This window comes from Oxyura jamaicensis, chromosome 1 (assembly GCF_011077185.1).
Source record: "Oxyura jamaicensis isolate SHBP4307 breed ruddy duck chromosome 1, BPBGC_Ojam_1.0, whole genome shotgun sequence".
Classification (NCBI taxonomy): domain Eukaryota; kingdom Metazoa; phylum Chordata; class Aves; order Anseriformes; family Anatidae; genus Oxyura; species Oxyura jamaicensis.
The window spans coordinates 71,692,261-71,714,190 of NC_048893.1; the positions used below are offsets into that span (position 1 = coordinate 71,692,261).

General features: G+C 40.5%; 1 protein-coding gene across 1 annotated transcript in view; it reads right to left on the reverse strand.

Annotated features, from left to right (window-relative positions):
- Nucleotides 1–4,090: 4,090 nt before the first annotated feature.
- Nucleotides 4,091–21,930, reverse strand: part of ARHGAP8 (Rho GTPase activating protein 8) — an 88,983-nt gene continuing 71,143 nt past the window's right edge. The window contains exons 12-15 of the mRNA XM_035315353.1: nucleotides 15,167–15,241; nucleotides 14,396–14,524; nucleotides 10,376–10,479; nucleotides 4,091–4,389 (exon numbers count right to left, since the gene is read on the reverse strand). Of these exons, the coding sequence (XP_035171244.1) occupies nucleotides 4,192–4,389; nucleotides 10,376–10,479; nucleotides 14,396–14,524; nucleotides 15,167–15,241 (506 nt within the window). The 3' untranslated portion in view covers nucleotides 4,091–4,191. The remainder of the gene's footprint in view (nucleotides 4,390–10,375; nucleotides 10,480–14,395; nucleotides 14,525–15,166; nucleotides 15,242–21,930) is intronic.

A 21,930-nucleotide genomic window follows, 5' to 3' on the forward strand; every position in this document is an offset into this window, starting at 1 on the left:
ACAGAGATCATATGCTCAGATGGCGAGAATGAGCATTACTCCATCGGGAAAGGCAGAATTGCCAACTTACACATACCAGCCACACATATTGAGCAGACGCGTTACACCTCTCCCTGTCGCACCTTTGGCTTCAGCAGAGATGTGCCTACTTAAACCACGGTGTGTTGGCTTCTGACTTCTCTGTAAGTAAAAATAGTCTAGAAATGAGAAGAGTAGGGACAGGAATGTGAGAGGCCAGTAGAGCTTCAACTGAACATGATCTTCTGATTTAAGAAATTACAGGTGCTGGTGGTAACTTTGACTTCTTCCCCCAGCACCCTTGTTGCCACTTAAAACGTGTGAGTGTTGGCAAACCCCCATTTTCTAGGTTGCATGGACACCTACTAGACAAACTACTCAGTCAATGAAGGGGTATGACTACACCTTCAATACCCTGGTAAGTTCAGTTTACTCCCTTGCTTAAGCACACGTTTAACATGTGGATAAAACAGCTGGGGCTTTTCTATTATTAGTATTGTGATGACTGGATGAACATATTAAAGTTTGCAAGGCTCTGAGAGATTCTGTGATGCTCAAGGAATGCAGCATGCACATGCAGATTGTCTGCTCACATGTAAGTGATATTCGTGCAGGGAAGTTTTTTGTAAGAACTGTAAAGACCCCCCTCTGGTTAATGACATATTGTTCAATCCTCCTACATTTCTTCACAGATTCAGGGTAGAAAAGTATTCCCTTCCCCCTTCAGTGCTTGTTGCTAGAAGCATCCTGATAATCAGACTAATCTTGGGACCAATTTTCAACTCCTAACAGCTTAATAAACTAAAATGCTTAGGCATTTTATTCTCTGTATATTGTCAGCTAGGTAACACTTGATTTCTCATTCCATGACTGCATTTTATTGTTTTAAACTGAAATCCAGCATGTGTGTTTCCAACAGATTATCTCCATAAGTAATTTATTTTTGCTATTGAAATGATCTGAAAATTGTTCTTTGATATGAGAGAAGAGTTCACAAGGCCACACTGTACAAAAGCTCGAATCATGCAATTATCATTTGTAAAGAGAAACTGTTATCAAAGTAACTGCAGGGGACACCTCCAGGACTTCTCTTAAAGTCAGGAAATTTGAAACATACATTTCTCTAACATGAATTTCACTCCAAACCCTTCTGAATAATTCATGAGAGCTGATTTAATGTCATAGTTAAATCTGGCGTTCAGGAAAGAGATGGGGGGCTTCTGCAGCAGATGTAGGATTTTGCCAGTTCCTTTGGGTGGAGGGGTGGGGGGGGGGGGCGGGGGGTACAGCTGGGATATCATCAGGAAGGTTTGGCTACTGAGGTCCCTTTGGTTTGGGGAAGTTCCTTACATGTGATGAACAAGTTGGCAGGGAAAGACTGGGGTGGAAGTCACTGCCACACTTGGTGCTTCTTGCTGCTGCTGACTGGGGAGGCAGGAAGGTGATGTGGAGCAGGAGCGCACCATCCTCCTGCCCCATTCTGCCCCCACCAGCGCTAGCGGCAACCAGAACCAGAGCCTCTATTTTTCTTAAATGGCAACAAATTATCCACACCAAGGGATAACAGATGTTATCTGTTCTTTAAAGAAAGAAGCCACCTTGAAAGAAGAAAATGCCACTTTGCTCTTCATTCAGTAAATGAAAGTTACAAATTGCTGGGAAATGGTAGCTTACAAAGCACTCAAAGAACGACCTACAGTTTGGCATGTGACCAATACCAAGAAGTGACTGCTTCTAACTAGCACCTGATGTGTCTACAGCCAGGCAAATTAGCTGAGGAGATGCTCATTTTTTACAGTCCCTGCTCTTTCCCAACCTAGGATGAGTTGGAGAACTATGTCTGTGAGACAGACCCATCTCCTCCCACCGGGCAAAGCTAGCTTCCATGAACTAGAGATTTCACCCCACTAGGATCTGGTACATTAAAACCAACCGGTAATCACATTCCCATTATGCAGTGTAGGCTGAAGACTACTACATTTAAAATGCCATTTAATACTGCTAGATTTTTGGAAGAGCACAAAGGAAATGGAAAACAACCATTTTATAGTGCTTATCAGCATTTAATCTCAAAGCACTTTTCTAATGCCAAGTGCTACCTCATTTTACAGACAGCAAAACTAAATGTTATGCATATGTATTTTTACCAAGGTCAGAGAGTGGAAAAATACTCAGGTGTTGTTGATTCCCAGCCTCAGCCACTGGCTCGAAGCCAAATTCCTCCTCTGTTAAGAACACGCTGCTGATTCACAGAACCATGCTCTGCCAAATCACTGAACAGCACTGAGCAGAACTGTGTGTTTTCCATAACACAAGCTATGATGCTGTCACTGATAACTCAGACAAAACCAAGATTAACTGCAATACAAAACCTAGACAGTTGTGTCCTTTGCAACCTCCTTTTGCTGAAATGCAACAATCATGAAAACATATTAATTATTATCTTTGTACTACGCAGTATTTTATATTTGAATAGGAGTTATATGTGGTTCTTACTCATAAATATTCAAAAGCCAAAAATTTGTCCTTAAGACACTTGACGAACTACCAAAAACGCATGACTATGATGTGGAAAGTTGGTCCTAACATATCTTGCTCTAAAGCCTCTGTATTTTTCAAATTTTAATCATTGCCTGGTGCTATAGATGACACCTACTGGACAAATGAAGGCCTGGCACATCCAGCATGACACAGCCCTCAGAATGCTTGGTTATTTCCCTAAACTGCTGAAAAGAACAAATCATCTTTACCCATTGCAATAAGATTTTGTTGTACCCATTACATAGGGAGGCAATTCATAACTGCTGAGAGGAAGGCGAGAAGTACAAACCATCAGCTAGAACCTTCAGGATAAAAAGTGGCTTTTGTTTGCAGAGGAGAGGATGTCTAAATTGTCCTCCAGAGACAAGTAGTTCTATTGAAGTTCCTCTGTTTCTGTAGTTCTGTAGAAGCAGGAAGATGTGAACATTAGGGCAAATACTGCTTATCTTTTTTTAAAAAAAACATTGATTAATTTTCTTTTGCTTTGCAAGCAAAATTTCATTACACCAATAATTTCATTACACCAACTCACACTAATCAGTGTTAGACAATGACAGAGTAGTGGTTTTGAGTTGATCAAATAAAAGCAATATCAGTGGCATAGTTAGAAGGGAAACACTGAAAAATTTCCCTTTACGTTGGCTAATTATTCACATTGAGTCTAATAACAGGCTTAAAATGTATAATGATGACATTAGGTATATTATCCAACTTGTTGCTGTTATTGCTTTTTAAAGAAATCAATTTGAAGAAAAAATTTCCATCAACCTAAACTGCAAAGACATGCAGCCCAAACATAAGGAGTACTTTTCTCAAAGTTAATCTATATTATCCATTATGCACTTACTAATGTTCCACTGACAAAGGTTACAAGTACCAAGAGTAAAAATCTAAGATTTTTGTTCTTCATTTAAACTTATAATAAAAAGGACCTTCTACACATTTTGCATGTGTAGGGACAGTGATTAACTGCATGTTAGAAATCTGCAAGCATAGCTAGCTAGCTGTATGCACAGTTCATAATATCCAGGAAATAATTAATTCTCCATGTTAGCAGCAAGCCTGATGTGCCACAACTGCACATACATTTCCATGTAAAACAAGACACTTAAAAATAGGGAAAAGTAGGTCTAGACATTTTAGTATCTTAAAAATTGATTCCACCTTCATTAACTTAGAGAAATTTCTAACAAACTCGTATTCACATAATAGTAGTAACAACAAAAAAGCTATACAGTCAGGTGTGGTCCAGAACTTAGCTCTGCATGGCCCCAGAAAATGTCATATAGTAAGGTCTTCAGATCCCTAAACAAATGACAGAGTGTCACCTACTGTCCTACTGTCATGATTTTTTTTTTTAACATATCCGTTTTTTGTCAACTGCTCAAGTTTAATAAGGGGATTCACTTTGGCCTGTAGGTCCTTGAATGTTCATATTCTCCCATTTGAGAGGAACACATGGGGCAGTGTGCTTCTCTCAATGTCTTTGGCACTTGGAAAGTTATAGAAACTTTACTCTATATTGAAAGTATTTTTTTTACAGGAGAGGGAACTGAATATAAAGGTCCTGCCAGTTGAGGCATGGAGACATTTTCCTTAGGCAGCCTAACCTCATTTCTCTTTCTGGGAGCATTAAGGTAAGATCTCACCAGGCACTGTTCGGGAGTTGAATATATTCATGTAGAAATCTATCAGTAGTTCAGTGAAGAGATTCAGAGGTACCAGAGCACTCAGCGAGGCTGTTCCTTTAGACGGCCAGATCAAATGCAAGCCAAAGACACAGGCCAGGCTGGATTCTGTCATTCTGTTATATATGCTCTCCCGTGAAACCTGAAAAGATATAAACATAAATAGGTATATGCAGATGCATGCCCTGTGACTGGGAGATGAGACTCCCCCACACTGAGGATAAGCCAATGATGGGCATAGACCCTGACCACAGGTATATCAGTAGTTTCTTAATAGCCTCAGGACTGACCATGTAGGTGAGAGTCAGGGGACTACTGGGGTCTGGGTCCCACAAGAAAAGATTTAAGTGGCTCAAGCAAAAAGACTTAACTGTTTCATTATGCTAGGAAAAATAATTGTGTTGAGTCTTCTATATGGAATCTGTTGTTATCTCTGCTGGAGGGCAGAGAAGGACAGCAGAAACAACTATTCCATCTGCTTGTGCTACATCCTTTACAGAATAAACCTCCAAAGTTCTGAAGTTGTTTGCAAGGGTTCAAAAGAATTTTTTTCTTCCAGTGAAGCATGACTTCACTTCCAAGTACCTCCACATTCATCCAATTCCTCTAAAGCTATTGAGGTGAAAATGGGCTGTAGGTGAGACATACAGCACTGAAATCTGTTCTGTACCTGGATGATGCACGTGTCTATAGATGTGAACCCCAAACTGGGTAGCAGAAATAATTTTTCTTCCCTATATGATGTTGGCAAGGAACCATATAATATATTCTGCCCTCCTATATTGCATGTCTGGTATCCAAAGCCCAAAAAGGTCTGGGTGTCCTATCTGACAGGTTCCCTGCTATTGTAAAGAGCCAGCAAGTTGAAAGTTAGTTCTTTCTGACATAGGTAATTCAGCCAGTTCTTCCCAGGCTAATGGCTGCAGTTGTTGATGAGCAGTAATCTGTCATTGGAAGACCATACAGCTACATACTGTGATGTGCAGGCTGCTTTGAAGTTGTCACCTTGGAGTAGAATGGGGAAGAATTGGCTAAATAATCCTGTGTGCTAGAGTTTCAAGTAAAAGAGAAAAGCAAAAATTCTGCTTCTCAGTGCCTCTCAATTTCTGCCTTTGCCATAGGGCCTCCTGAAAAGGCAGCTCAAGTAGTATTGTGAAAACTCTGATGGCAGTAAAGGAAAAATCTAAGAAACACTATAACCATTTGAGCACTTCTTAGTATATGCATAGGGTCCAGTTGCCCTCTACCCAGTAATGAAGGTTTTGTTCCTGTCTGCTTCCTTGCATGGTCCCACTCTCCTCTGCCTAGAGAGAAGCCTTCTTGCTCAGTCATCAGGAGATATAAAGTCCTTTAGATACACGTGCAGGATGAGTGTTTTCCTTGGGAGACATGAAGAAGCACACGTGCCAAAAGCTTAGCATTTTCTTCCTAGCCATATTACCTTTTTCCAAAAAGAGGTACAATTTTTCCTTCCAATCTTTCCTTTACCCTCCTAGGCCATTAGAGATACTATGATGTTGCCAATATTAAAGGGTCCATTTTTTTTTAAGGTCATGAAGCAGGGCTGGATAAAGGAAGGGCTGTTAATAAGAATATACTGGTGCCATAACTACGTTTTCAAAAAATTGAGTTCACACTGCAAGACTAAAAAGTCATCAGATTAAACAACAATGCCTGCTTCATAACCTTATGCAAAACCCACATAATTCTGTCTAGAGTATGAACCACGTATAGCAATGTAGCAAGCTACCACCAAAGTAACTGATGAGGGAAAACAATCAGGACAATGATGATTAGCTTGCTAACAATGTAGTACAGACCTAGGTATAAACCTGACAGTAGATGGACAGTGAAGCTTGCCTTTGAATTCAGGTAAATGCAGCAAGGCTAGGGACTAGTGTTCTGGCTCTCAGGTCAAGAGACCCACACTAGCTACATCCACACTGAGTAATGTGCTGAGTGAGAACATATCATTTTTTTTTTTTTTCACTTGGAAGTCTAAAATAATGTGAGAGCTCTGCTGCAGCCCATCACTTCGGTGTTTTTTTACAGCATGAAATGAAAATCGTGTGCTGCATACCCTAACGAGGGTACTTTAAGCATATATGGGGCAGATACATTGTGATGGCACAAAAGCACATGGTATACTACTCGAGGGCAGTGGAGGGTGGAAGGAGCCTAACCTGCTGCAGGTGCCTCCCCCATGGTTTTTGAGGGTACTCCTGACATACTCTCACCTGCAAGGTGTACAGGTGCTGTCTCTGAATGCTTGTTGAAATACATCCACATCAAACTAGCCATTTCTTCAAATGCCAATGCTTCAGCCCAAAGCAACAACACTGCAACTTGCTGGTAGAGCTGTATTGTAATTATTATTATTATTATTTTTACTTTCAGGTCCACTGTTTCAAAGTATGTCTCTAACTCTCAGATGAATTCCACCTCTTCTTTCCTGTTACCGCTTCATGAATATTTCAAGGAGGCAGTCAATGTTGAAACAATCAACAAAAATACCCACAACACAGCCTCTCTCCTGAGAGAGAAAATTCTTAACATAAAATGAACCAGTGATTATGTCTGAGGCAGAGCTACACTAAGCCTTGCCTGTGAATCATCAATTAGGCAGATGCTCAGGAATTCAAGAGAGCACACATTCCACCTTGTTCTCATTCTGCAATGTGCAGCAATGCCTTCCCCAGCAGATCCCAGAAAAAGTGTGCAGCTGAATCCTACTCTTTCTCCACAATAATCTCTGCTGGCTCATCAAAAGCTTCAAGCAAGGAAGTCCTTTCATACCAGTGGTAACAGCTTTATCCCTACCTGAGGAGATCTGGCTTCTTACAAGAAGAATACAAGAATTTGGCCATACAAATGGCACCTCTAGCATTTGGACTAACCCCCCTAGACTCTTTCTTTGATTCCATCACAAAGTTACTAACCATTATGTGTTTCAAGTGAGAATACACTTGCTCTGCCAATTTGACAAGCTAATAAAAGACAATTCTCCAAAGACCTAGATTTTATCTTTGAAGGAATTATCTGAACATCATAAAAAGTGTAACAAGAAAGAACTACACAACTCTAGCTTGTTGGATTTTTCCTTCTTTGACTGGAACACATATAAAAAATCATTATGTAATGACAACTTATATTGAAAGAAAGGCCTCTAGAAATCTTTTTCTTTACCTTTAAATAAAACTTGCAAATTGCTAAACTCTTCATTGGAAGTAAACACTGAAGATTTAGTGCCACATCAACAAATACAAAATATACATCTTCACCACTCCAGATTACATACCCAGTTTCCCCCAGCAAAGCAGTAACAATTTTTGGATTCCACAAACGTGCATCCCAGCACCCTGATGGATACTGCAGGAGTGACACCAGTCTGCCACTATTCTGCATAATTAACTTCAACAGTGTAACGATAGAAGGTAGAAACAACCGATTACCATCACATTTTACAAATATAAGGACATCACCATCTCTTTGACTTGGTACTCACAATGCTTAAGGGAAGTTGACAAGACACTTCCAGATGAAAACTACTAAATATTAAAACACTCCCACAAACTGACTTGAAATGCAAGTTTCTATCCCCTACTCTCTGCTAACCGCGCAGAGATGCCTACTGCTTGTATCTGCTCCACAAGGCTTAGTCATCTAATCCTTCCCATCGTGCCCCATAGCCCCAGCCACCTCCAAGCTTTTCTGGTGCTAATTACACTTTTAAATTGGACAAGTGATTGAAATAAAACATTAATTCAGAGCAATTCAGAGTTCTGATTTTTTTTTTATTTTTTTTTTTTTTTTTTTTGCCAGCTCTTACTTTGCTTTAGGTTTGTTTCTTCGGTTTCAGATCTGAAGCATAGCTCATGTGACACAAAATCTTATCTATTTTATCCAGTTGGTCCAGGTAGACATATTGAATTTGGCAGGTTTTTGCAGTAGCTCCTTCAGGCAAGTCAGCCACCCTTTCCCTGCATCAGCAATGATAAAGGGACTGAAAGATGCAGCAGAATGGGAAGGTGTGTAAGTATAGAGACAGGGGTTGTATGTGCTGTTTTGCCACTTGTTCCTGGTTGTCAGATTTTGTGTACAGACCTCAGGTCTCTGTGAATCGAAGGAGGACCTGCAGATCCCTCATTAGTGGCCACCTGCACTGCAAAGTGAAGATGGACAGTGTGGATCTTTAACAGTATGCTGGGCTCCTTACTGGCAAAATCCGTGCCAAACTAAGGTTAAGGAATTTTGACCTATTTTTGAAATGCAAGTATTTTACTTCTGCAGGAGTTCTAATGTCTTGCTGTAACACTCTTGGACTAGAAGGAGCTGTTTCATTAAGTAAGGGGGTTGAGACTGCAGAGAAAATGGAGATCTTCTTCTTCCACAAGCCTGTATCAGCCTATACTTAGAGTATTCAAAACCTGTATCTAGTGATTACAATGCATCCCACTTCATGAAATTAGCAGAAGTGCCTCCTGCACTACTCAAGGCTGAGCTCAGGGAAGAATTAAATTGCCTTTTATATGTAAGAAGGTTGATGCTTGCAGGTAAGAACTAGGATTATTGGTAGAGAGGTCTAAATTTGAATTGTGTCAGTTTGCCCAGCACACCAATCTGCAATGAATAGAAATCTCTAGCTCCCAGATCGTTTCACATTCCCTTGACCTTTCCACATGCAAATATTCCCCAGGACATTAAGGACAAAAAGCTATGGATCAGCAAAAATTGCAGAGCTGAGCACTAGTATCAACTTGATGCTGTGCTTTACATAACAAGGCACACTCAAAAATAATACTATGTTCTGTTGCCCAGTTACAGGCTATATAGAACTTTTGCACACCTCATTAACACCTCAAGTGCTCAGCTCTTAAGTGCTTTGAGATGGTGCATCTGTTACTGGAACAAAGTCACTTACATGAATCGTAATGCTGAGGAGAGATATCAGTTGCTAAAAGAATAGCTAATAACACAAGGAGTTCCTTCATAGCATTAGAATTCAGCTAAGCAACAGTAAACGAGCATGTGGGTATTACAGGAACCTTGAAAGCACTGTCTGAGCAAGGATCATATAAATGTCTTTCCTTTAATCTTGCTTTTCTGTAGTGTTTTGAGGTAATATGGGATTAAATGTACCTGCCTATGAAATACGCTACAAGCTAGAATATGGTAAGCATGATCATAGCCCAAGAATAGTTACTGAGGGCTAATTCCTCCAGTGGTAAAAATCAGCATCGTTCCATATCTGTCATTAGTTCAGTGGGCTCTTCAGACTTCTGAAGGCTGGGTCATTTCATTTAGTTGTCAGCTAAACTATGATCCTCGATTTTAGGCACTTGGGTTTGAAAAATGTAATCTAGAAAAGGTAACACTGTATAAGGCAGAAGGGAGGGAAACAAACACTCTCCTTACTGTCTTTTCCTGCACATAAACCGGCAGGAAACGGATGTCACTAGGATGACTGTAGAATGACATGTACTGGAAGTTCCCTAAATCATCACATTTATGGGGTTTCCAAAAACAGGTTAAAAATAATCAGCAAATTGCAAAGACAAAAGAAATGATTTAGTTTATTCAGAAGTATACCAACCATCCTTGCAAAATGGCACGACCAAAGCTTTTGTTCAACATTGTAGTAAATTCATTGCAGTAAATTCAAATTACAGAATTAGAGACTATTTTACACAAGAAAATGTTATTTTAAAGATTATATACAAAATATTTTGCTGATTGTTGTTCCAAAGCTCATTAATATTTTTATCATTTAATAAAATGACACATATGTAGTGTTTTATTTGCCCAAAACTTATGCTTTGAAAAAAAAAAAAAAAAAGTGATTTTATATAGTTTTATTCTGGCACCAAAAAGTACAGTCACCATTGTCAATCTTTTTCACTTCAAATTAGGAGAAAAAAAAGAGCAAAACATATATTTGTGAACGGGGAGTGGAGGACAGAGGACTTTTAAATATTTCAGTGCAGGCAGAGTTTCATTTACATAGTAGATTTTCTTAGAGCTAAAGAATTTCATGGTCAAGGTACGTCTGAGACTGTTGTTTAGCACTGGCTTTGTTAGAAGTGGCACTAAAGACTGGCACTACTTTTGGAAATTTTGCTTATACTCACCATATGGAGAAAGCATATCAGATACTTCAGAACAATATAATTATGTTCAGGAAGTCCATGAATAATCTGTTTACATCTGGTTACTCGTAAACTGCTCTCCACACCTGCAATATCAAAGTCAGTCTTAATTTAACGCAAAAACATCAAAATATTACCAAGAACTAACACCTTATTTATATCATCTGAAATCACTTTGGCAATTCATCTGTAAAACTGACCACAAAAATCAGTCCTATTAACCTCCACCACCATTGTAACAGTTTGGGCTATCTCTTTGTATAAGCCTATCATATTCAGTATTTATCTGGCTAAGACTAAGTTCTAGAGTATTTCCTCCATTCAGTGAAATAGCCAAAATAATTTATTTGCTAGAAAATACTTTCCAAGGTCTTGTTTTGAATCCCATTATCTCCCCATGAATTGAATCCAGATGTCTACCTTTCATGCCTTGATTTTATTCTTGCTGCTCAAAGTGCTTTTTTGGCACACTACTCAAACACACTTTTGTGATTCTGCAGGAAACTTTTCTGTCTTGGACAAGGATTTACGAGGTAGCCACTTGAATGGGGAAGAACGTCATAGAAATAAACTTAAGCAGGTTCATTAACTTATTTCTACAGACAGGCAAATCTGCAACTAGACCCCAAACTCACTTAGACAGTCTGGGTAAGAATTACGCTAATGTTAGAATGCATTTTGAATGCTATTCCAAGTGACATTTTTTTCTTTTCTTTTCTTTTCTTTTTTCCCTGTAATATTGTAATTATCTTAGTACTGGAAGTTTAACATCAATTTGGAGAAAGGTCTGACTGTTACAATCATGCCTGACCTAAACAGATGATTTGTCCTGATGTTTTTTCTCCATTTGTTCCATTTTTCTTTTTTTCCGTGACATTGCTAGAGATGCACAGAAGAATCTACACATGCACAAAATTCCAGCATGTTAAATGTTCCCTTAAGCTCTGATTTAAATACATGAAGCTATACCCTGGTGAGCTGTGTTGATTTTTTACTACTGCAAAGCTACCAGTTCTTGTAAGACACAAAAATCTGAGTCACAGGAATTTTCTTGACAGCTTTCTGCAGAGTAAGTAATTCAGGAAGTAAAGCAACACCAGGCAAAGGAACTTTAGCAGTTTTCATGACCAATCAAGAAGTTCTTTGAAAATTTCAAGCTTCAAGTTTCTATTACTTTTTTATTTATTTATTTATTTTTTTGCCAGTCACTTGGCTAATTTATTTCTCAGCTCCTGTTAATAAATCTTGTAAGCAATGTTTCAGATGAGACACTAAAGAGAAAAGCTTCACTATTATTTCTAAGTATTGTAAAGTAGGCATAGTGTTTTTCTGGGTTTGCAGGTTAAGAGATGTAATAGATACACCACACACTGCTCTGGTGTTTTCCAGAAGCCAGAATGAGAATTTTCAAATCATCCCAAGACAGCTGTCTGTGATCACACCTCTTCAAAGCTCCCTTCTGCGCTTTATTCACAGAGAATATGCCTTTGCTGCAGTTCAGCTTGGCTCTCAGGCTTCACACCTTTAAAATGTAGGATATCACCATAGCATCAAGAAAAGATAGTGGACATCACACTGCATAACAAAAAAGCTCAAGGAGAAATTTTCTTAAACTCCATCTTTCAACATATGCTGTCAACATTTAAAACACCAATAAACAAAAATAACATTGACTGAGACCTTCACAGATGCTTTGCCATGAAAAAAACTTCAGTATTCCTAGGACAATGCATTGCTCTCAGACTCTTCAGATATTTTTTTTTTTTTTTAACTTATCTCTAGCACAGAGTAACATCATGACCAGAAAGTCAGCAGATTAATTCAGTAAAAATAGCATTTACCAATTTGAAATTCTTTACTCTGTTCTGAATGACTATCCTTACTTCCTTCATTTTTACAACTGCCTTGTGAATAGACTTATTCCTTTTAACACCCTGAGATGTGTAGATGGATGAATCCTTGATTTTAGTCTTGCAAATAAAAAACAGTACGGAACTTCAAAGATTCTGAACATGACTAACTTGATTATTTTTAATGGAAATACATCAGTAATGTTAGTGATATTAAATAATACATGCAGATGCTAGTGATGGGCACAGTGTAAGAATTTTACATAAAGTGTATCTATGTACACTAAACTTTCTGTACTGTTATTTGAGTAGTAACAAAACATAGAAACCTCAGAAGGAGTCTTCACTACACTTTACCAACATGCTGCAATTGAGATTTATGCCCAGCCCTAATTATTTTATTTTCCCCCTAGTAGCAGGTATGGTGCTGTGTTTGGGATTTAGGATGAGAATAATGTTGATAACAGGCTGATGTTTAATTATTGTAGAGTAGTGCTTACACTAAGCCAAGGACTTTTCAGCTTCTCGCTCTGTCCTGCCAGTGGGCAGGCTAGGGGTGCAGCAGGAGCTGGGAGGGGACAGATCCAGGACAGCTGACCCAAACTGGCCAAAGGGGTATTCCATACTATCTGACATCATGCTAAACAATATATGGGGGTAGCTAGCCGGGGTGGGGAGACCAGGTGCTCAGGGATAGGCTGGGCATCAGCGGGTGGTGAGCAATTGCACTGTGCATCACTTGTTTGTACACATTATTAGTAGTAGTACTATTATCATTATCGTTAATATTTTCCTTTCTTTTCTGTCCTAATAAACTGTCTCTATCTCAACCCCACAGGCCTTCATCTCTTTCTAATTCTCTCCCTCATCCTGGAGAGGGAGGGGGAAGGGTGAGTGAACAGCTGTGTGGTGCTTAGCTGCTGGATGGGTTAAACCACAAGTTACCCAGATGAACAGTTCCAATAAAAAAATGTTCCTGTCCCTCTCCTCACCCAAGAACAACTGTAACAAAAAATAAAATAAGCATACAAATGACCACCTGTTTTTTTTCTATGATCATTTTGTATGATTCTACAGTTTGGAAAAAAGACTTTCCAATTTACTGCAAGGTGCACAGTTCTATCCCACAAAGGCTGTAAGAAAAAGAATTTTAAAAGGGAAACATTTTTGCGTGTGTAAAAGCAGATTTTTATTCTCCCAGACTGCCAGTAGGGAAGATTCATTGGAAAAGAAAAGGGGGAGAACAGTGTCTAAAGTACTGATTTTTTCAGGCTGCTTTTCTGCAGAGACTGGACTTCTGGTGTTATGCTATCTGCCATCCATCTTCTAGTCCCCATCAATATTTAAACTGTTGGCACAATTAGATTAGATTTGACAGAGGTGTAGATCAATGTCAACGTATTATATGCCTACACGTTTTGTGGAATTAGGCAACCGGGTAAAGAAGATGGACCCTAAAGGTGTCCCTGCTTTGAAAACATGCTACAGTGTGATATCAATTCTCACTAGGCATTAGAGGAGACAAAAGAAAGCTCATGTTTGTGATGCAAATCCACAGGAAAACATGCTTACTTAGCTCTGCTAGTCACAGGACTAGTTGTTCTTAGAGTCTTCTGTATGCACAAACAGTAAAAAAGATTGAGAGTGGACATTGGTATCAGGAAATGCAAATACAGAGAATACAAGAAGAATTATAAAGATGATTAACAGCCTATTTACCATACTTATAGCAGAGTCTCTAATGTCTACAAAACATTATCTAACAATATAATGTGTTTGTACTTTTGTATTGAAGGTTAAGCCAAACTCCAAAAAGAACAGCAGTGGTGGAAAAGAATTTTGTCCCTCATATGTCCCAGTAAGGAGCTGTCAGCCTTCTGAGCAGCCCATGATACTCAACAAAGCAGCAGAGATTCTGATTCCCATGTTTGAAACTTCTGACAAGGAAATTACACCACTGTCCTCTTCTGGGTAGAATCCCACCTTGTGCTGGAACAGATTATGAGGTTGCCCATTAATGGCTGCAGTGAAAGCACTAACAGTATTACGTACCCACAACTAAGTCATGGTTAGCAAACAACAGTGATTAAGAATTAGCCTGGTCTGGTTCAAATTGCTGTATGAATTTTTCTAAAACTGAGTTAATACTCACTGGTGATTCCAAGGATAGGATCATAACATTCAAAGGTTAGTAATGGCTGAGGGAGTTCCCTAAGGAAAGTCTTTAGGATAACAGCAGGAATATGGATATCATGATAGTCATCGAAATTCACAGACTTGCCTAAAAGAAAGAAAGAAAAAAAAAAAAGAAAAAAGTGTTCAATCATATGTTTTACTTATTCTTTAAACTACCATTTAAAACCTGTTTCACACCACAGTTAGAAGAGAAAACCTCCTGGCTTTCCAGCTTCTGGCAACTCCTAGCATTTTCTTTTAATATTTTTCATGGAGTTTTATTCATCTTGCTGTAAGAGATTCTCCCCATTAAGGCATTTCATAAAATTACTTCACAGGGAAGTCAATGACTTCGGTGCCATAGCCAGGGAAAAACACCAGAGGCAAAATGACACAAAGACACTGTACTTGGCATTTTTAACTAACTCTGGTAACTCAAACTGCACAGAGGTAATATGGGTGTTTATGATAAAACAGACCATTTTTGACTCAAACCTCATCACTCAGCTGCTACGGTTTTCGGAAGCTTTGGTCTGACATAAGTTGATGACTCTGTGTTCAGCAAGCTTTAAGTGCCTATTGCTATTTTTCAAGCTTCTTTACTAGTGCTCTTATGATATTTTAGTTTACAAATGACTTCATGATTAACTAATTATAAAAAAGCTAGCATCTCTGCTTCACCAACAGAAAAAAGATCAATAAGTCCTCACGCTATTATTAATCTGTGGCACTGGTTATGGCAGCTTACCCTGATTGTAGAGTTTCTGAACATCTTTGATAGTATGGATGCTGGCTGACCTGAAGAGGCCCTCTACTTGTAGTCCTGAAAAACAGTTAATGTCCTATCTGTAAAAGCCATCATTCTCTTGTTTTTCCACATAGGTTCAGTTGAAGATAGAACAGAGGGAGAAGGTTTGGGAACAAATCCACTTGATACACTCAGGGTGGTAATAAAGTCCTTCAGAAGAGAATATAGAATCAAATAATGTTGTAGCAGTGCCTAGATCACTTTCTTTAACGTGTCTCACAGAAATACTACCACCTTTCTTAAGTGTTTTAGTGTGTCGTACCAACTATATTTTTTTCCTTAACAGTAGCTTTCAATTGTGCCTAGTGACAAGAAGCTGCATATTTACATTCACCAGGCTGCTTATGACCTCACCCTCACTGAGCGTATCTGCAAACTGAGCCCCAAACCATGCCTGTAATCTGCTGTTCTACTTTTAAATGCCTTAAAGCCCTTAGCAAGCTAAAGAGAGTATTGCCCTACCCCCCGCATTGCTACATCATCTGTCAAAAAGGAAAGAAGGGTTATTGTCATGGGAGACTCCCTTCTGAAAGGGACAGAGGGCTTAATATGCCGACCGGACTCAACCCACAGGGAAGTCTGTTGCCTCCCTGGGGCTTGGGTGAGAGACTTCGCTAAGAAAGTCAAGCACCTGGACGGCCCACTGACTACTACCTCCTACTGGTCTTTCAGACTGGTAATGACGAAGTAGCAACGAGAAGTCTGAGAGCAATCAAAAGGGACCTTAGGGCTTTGGGGCGACTACTTAAAGGATCAGGGGCACAGGTTGTGTTTGCCTCTGTCCTTCCGATAGGGGGGCTCAATGCTGACAGGCGGGCTCATCACATTAACATGTGGCTTCGGGACTGGTGTAACCGGCAGAACTTTGGGTTCTTTGATCACGGGAAGGTCTACTTGACACCAGGCCTGCTGGCACCAGGTGGGACACGCCTCTGTCAGAGAGGGGTGAGGATTTTTGGTCAGGAGATGGCAGGGCTGATAGATAGGGCTTTAAACTAGAGTTGAAAGGGGAAGGGGATAATACCAGGCATGCCGGTGACAAGCTAAGGGATGGTGCACTAGAATCAGAGGGACTGTGTGCCAGTGAGGTCCTTCGGTCAGCTCCACAAGATGCTGCGTGTAAGGAGGCTCATCTGAAGTGCTTCTACACAAACACACGCAGTATGAGGAATAAAATGGATGAGCTAGAAGTCTTGGTCCAGTCCCACAGCTACGACATCATCGGCATAACTGAAACCTGGTGGGATGAGTCCTGTGGCTGGTGTGCTGAAATAGATGGTTACAGGCTCTTCAGGAGGGACAGGCAGGGTAGGCGAGGTGGTGGGGTGGCAGTGTATGTGAAGCATGGGCTGGACTGTGTGGAACTTCAGGTTGGCGATGGCAAAGTTGAGAGCCTCTGGGTAAGGATTAAGGGGATAAAGGGGATGTCGTTGTGGGAGTCTATTACAGACCACCTGGCCAGGACAACAACACCAATGAATTATTCTTTGCAAAACTGAGAGTTGCCTTGAGATCAACTCCCCTTGTCCTTATGGGGGACTTCAACCTGCCAGACGTTGACTGGGATCACCACACAGCTGACACAAGCAAGTCCAGGAGGTTCATAAAGCACCTCGATGATAACTTCCTGGTGCAGGTGCTAAGGGAGCCAACTAGGAACGGTGCCCTCTTAGATCTGTTGCTGGAGAACAGAGAGGGTCTTGTGGGAGACGTGGCAATTGGCGGCCGTCTCGCTCATAGTGACCATGAAGTGGTTGAATTTAGAATTTATGGTGACAGAATGACAACTGCCACCAAAACTTCAGCCCTGGATATGGGGAGAGCGGACTTCAGACTGCTCAGGGAACTAGTCGGCAAGGTTCCCTGGGAAACTACATCTGAAGGCATGGGTGTCCATCAGTGCTGGTCAGTCTTTAAGCACTGCCTCCTAAAAGCAAAAGATCGGGCAATTCCAAAATATCGGAAGTCAGGCAGGCGGGGCAGCAGGCCGGCCTGACTGACCAGGGATCTTCTACTGGAGCTTAGGCGAAAAAAGAAAGTGTATGGCTGCTGGAAGGAAGGTCAGGCGACGAGGAAGGAATACAGGGATGCTGTTCGTGTTTGTATGGAGAAAATTAGTGTGGCCAAAGCCCAACCAGAGTTGAAGCTGGCCATGTCTGTGGGAGACAATAAAAAAGGCTTTTTCAGATGTGTGAACAGAAAAAGGAGAACCAAAGAAAACATAGGTCCGCTGCTTGATGGGGAATCAGACAATGATGTAGGCAAAGCAGAGACGTTTAATGCCTTCTTCGCCTCTGTCTTCAGCACTGATGATGGGCTTCGGGACCCTGGGTGCCCTGTGCTGGAGGACCTTGATGGTGGGAATAACAAACTCCCAATTGACCCTGAACGTATGCAGGATTTGCTGCTCCACCTGGATCCATACAAGTCCATGGGTCCAGATGGGATTCATCCCAGGGTGCTTAAAGAGCTGGCTGACGTCATTGTGGGACCTCTCTCTTATTTTTCAACAATCCTGGGAATCTGGAGAGGTCTCAGTAGACTGGAAGTTGGCAAATGTTGTGCCAATTTTCAAGAAGGGTAAGAAGGAAAACCCTGGCAACTACAGGCTTGTCAGTTTCATGTCAGTACCTGGTAAAATTACGGAGAAGATGATTCTTGAGGCTATTGAAGCGTACCTAGGGGAAAATGCAGTCATTCGTCCCAGCCAACATGGGTTCATGAGGGGTAGGTCCTGCCTAACAAATTTGATTTCCTTTTATGATAAGATCACATGTCTAGTGGACCGAGGGAAACCAGCTGATGTGATCTTTTTGGACTTCAGCAAGGCTTTCGACATGGTTTCCCATAGGATTCTACTGGACAAAATGTCCAGCATACAGCTACACAAAAACATCATACGATGGGTGAGCAATTGGCTGATGGGTAGGGCTCAAAGGGTTGTGGTAAATGGGGCCAAATCAGGCTGGTGGAAGGTCTCTAGTGGGGTCCCTCAAGGCTCTATCTTAGGGCCAGTCCTCTTCCATGTTTTTATAAATGATTTGGATGTAGGACTAGAAGGTGTTTGGAGCAAATTTGCTGACACCAAACTTGGAGGAGCTGTAGACTCAGATGAGGGTGGAAAGGCCTTGCAGAGAGATCTGGACAGGTTGGAGAACTGGGCAATCACCAACCGCATGAAGTTTAACAAAAGCAAGTGCCGGGTCCTGCACCTGGGACGAGGCAACCCTGGCCATCCATGGGTGACGAGACGCTGGAGTGCAGCTCCGCAGAGAGGGATCTGGGGGTCGTGGTTGACAGCAAGTTGAATATGAGCCAGCAGTGTGCCCTGGCAGCCAGGAAGGCCTGGGGTGCATCAAGCATGGCATTGCTAGTAGGGCAAGTGAAGTGATTGTCCCGCTCTACTCTGCGCTGGTGCGGCCTCACCTTGAGTACTGTGTGCAGTTCTGGGCACCACAGTACAAAAAGGACATTCAACTGTTGGAGAGTGTCCAGAGGAGGGCGACGAAGATGGTGAAGGGCCTGGAGGGGATGACGTATGAAGAGTGGCTGAGGTCACTAGGCCTGTTCAGCCTAGAAAAGAGGAGGCTGAGGGGAGACTTCATCACGGTCTACAGCTTCCTTGTGAGGGGGAGTGGAGAGGCAGGTGACCTATTCTCCATAAACACCAGTGATAGGACCCACGGGAACGGGGTGAAGCTGAGGCAGGGGAAGTTCAGGCTAGATATCAGGAGATTTTTCACTGAGAGGGTGGTTGTGCACTGGAACAGGCTCCCCAGTGAAGTAGCCACTGCACCAAGCCTGTATGAATTTAAGAAACGTTTGGACTGTGCACTAAGTCACATGGTCTAAACTTTTGGGTAGACCTGTGTGGTGCAAGGAGTTGGACTTGATGATCTTTATGGCTCCCTTCCAACTTGGAATATTCTATGATTCTATGATTCTATGATTTGCAAAGATTCCCTAAGCTCCCTCTTCTATCAGTGGGAGAGACAAGATCCTTTAGGCTGGGGATTTTTTATAGCATCCTTGGATGGAGGAGCATATATTTTATCATTGGAGGGACATTAGCCTCCCCAGCTTCAAGGCGGTTTTGTGCAGACCACTGCTCTTTCCACCTCTCTCTGGAAGTCAGTTGGATTTAAGACTCTGTCTGCCCATGGTATTTTGAAATACCTGATTCTAGTCTTGAGGCACTGCTGAAATAGTTATCATAAATTTCAGGAAGGGTAGCTATCTAATTTGGTTTCATGATCTTTACTAACTGAAATACGTTTTCAGCTACTGAGGAAAAACTTCATACAATCAAGGATCTAAGTAGGACAACAGCTTTCAAGGTAAGTTATTTATCTGAATTATTATGCAAAACGGGATTTGGACAAGAAGTGTTACTCTTTTTTTTGAGACTTGCAGTACTTTCTGCTTTTGAGTTTGGTAAAATAATTGTTCCCCTCTCTTTTTCCCTCTCTGGTTTGTGCTGTTCCTTCCACCCAGCAGGTAATGCAATTTGGTACACACATAGTCTAAATTTGAGATACCTACTGGCATCCCAGCTATGCAAAATATTAGACTACCCTAGTCTGACAAAACATAAAATTGCAGGCATTTTGAGAAGGGTGGCAGACTACGCACTGACTTAAAGGGGTTGCTGAGTGTTTTCTTTACATGAATGTGTGAAAACAGATGATTGAACTTTTATTTTCTTTATAATCTTGCAGAAGCTAAGTAGCCAGGCTGAAAGCAATGCTTGTGTATCTCATTTGAAGTATGTGCATATCTGTTTGAATGATCAAGAACTGTTATGGTGTTCTAAAAATTTAGAGTCATACACTAATGAAAGATACTGCCATTCTTGTACTTGTACTGCTTTCCAGTAGTGATGCTATACAGATGCTATATGAAATACAGATGCTATACAGATGCTATACAGAAAACCATAGTGATATGACCAGAGAAAAAGCCATCTGTATCCAATGAAGAGTGATTTTGAGATTGAGAATTTAACTGAGTAATTATTTAAATGTCAGTAATCATAAATGAAAACAGACAGGCACTTCATTCCACACTGAAATAAGATGTTTTACCATAGTAGACAAAATTTTACACTGCAATGACACAACTGTGTCACATTGTGAATTAATAAATTGTTGCTAAAAATACTTAACCCCCTTCTGCCTCCCTGATCAGTTGTCCCAAAGGAAAGACACAGAAAATCAAAACACATAAAGATAAATTAAAGCAACAGATGCTGTCACATTGCTGAAAACTTGTCAAAGAAAGAGAGATGAGAAAATTACATTATTTTTCTTTCAATCATCCTTGATTTGAGGGTTGCTGGCATCAAAAACCTTTGTTAATTTGTCTGCTTTCATAAGAGAAACAGCAAAGAGTGAGCATCTGAATTCCTTCTGTCCCAAATTGAGTTTGGAAATGCTTCTTTTTACTGCTGGTCCTGCCAAGTCTCAGGAAATGTTCATGCTGATTTGGAATCAGTTTTCATCCTCACTAATACAACTGATTCAGGCATCTTCTTGCAGATTACTTAATTCTAACAAGATTCCCTTTTAAAAATATGAACTGATTTATTTCTACCATGAAGACTGATGAGTTCATAACATATTTCGAGTAATATCTTACTTGTCCAAAGTGGTACCAATTAAAAATGTTTACAATTAGGATAAATTCGAGATTTTTTTAAGGTGAGAATACAGTACGAATTTTGCACAGCCTTCCTTTCCCTTGTACTCTGTGCAATGAATACAGAACAAATGAGCATGGTGTCTGCAGTTTGCAAAGATGATTTGCACAGCAAGAAGGTCCATAGAAAATGAAGGACAGAGGGAAAGAGAAGACAGTTTCAGCCCTACAGAAAAGCTGAGCAGTGGCAACAAAAATTTAGAACAGTGTATCTTCCCCAGAACCCAAAGAGTATTTGTGTCCTTGCAGTTTTGAAATGCACAGTCTAGCCTATGGATTTAAGAATGAATATTCTCAGTTTACACTGGGCACCCCTGACAATAAATTATTTACATTGCCTGAGCACCTAAAACACAAACTGCTTATTACAAGGTTCATTTTTATTTGATGTCACATGAACCAGTCTTGAGGTTTATCTTGTCCCCATGAACCCTAGGTAAAAACATTTTCACAAACATTTTCACAAAAACAGAAAGAGCCAAGAACTCAGAAATGTTTATATGGGCAATGTCAAGCTTTCCCAGTGTTGCATTTTTAAAAGATATTTGAGTGATCACAAGAAGTGAAGGCTAGGAGGCAAAGTCACTAAGCTGCAGCACTCCATATGTACTCAGAACGCATAACCATCCATTCATCCATCCAATCATCCATCCATCTACCCATTCTGACAATCACCATCAGGATGCATTCATTCACATTAAAAAATTGAACCCAAACTTCCTCCATCAGCAAGATTTGTTGTGCTTCATGAAAGGGATGGGAAGGAAAGATTAATCGCTGTTTACCACTGCTTTGGCTATTGAACAGATAAAGGACAGCTTTAGTTGTCACTATAATCATACCATAGAACATTTATTACTTTATAATTAAACTTCTATAGTATAGTTATTACCATTGCATTTAGAAGTCTTAGTCATTACCCAGGACTCTCCTTTGTCACAAGTCAACATGGAACAGAATGTTTGTGCTGCAAAGCACTTGCAGTCAAAACAAGAGATGAGGTAAGA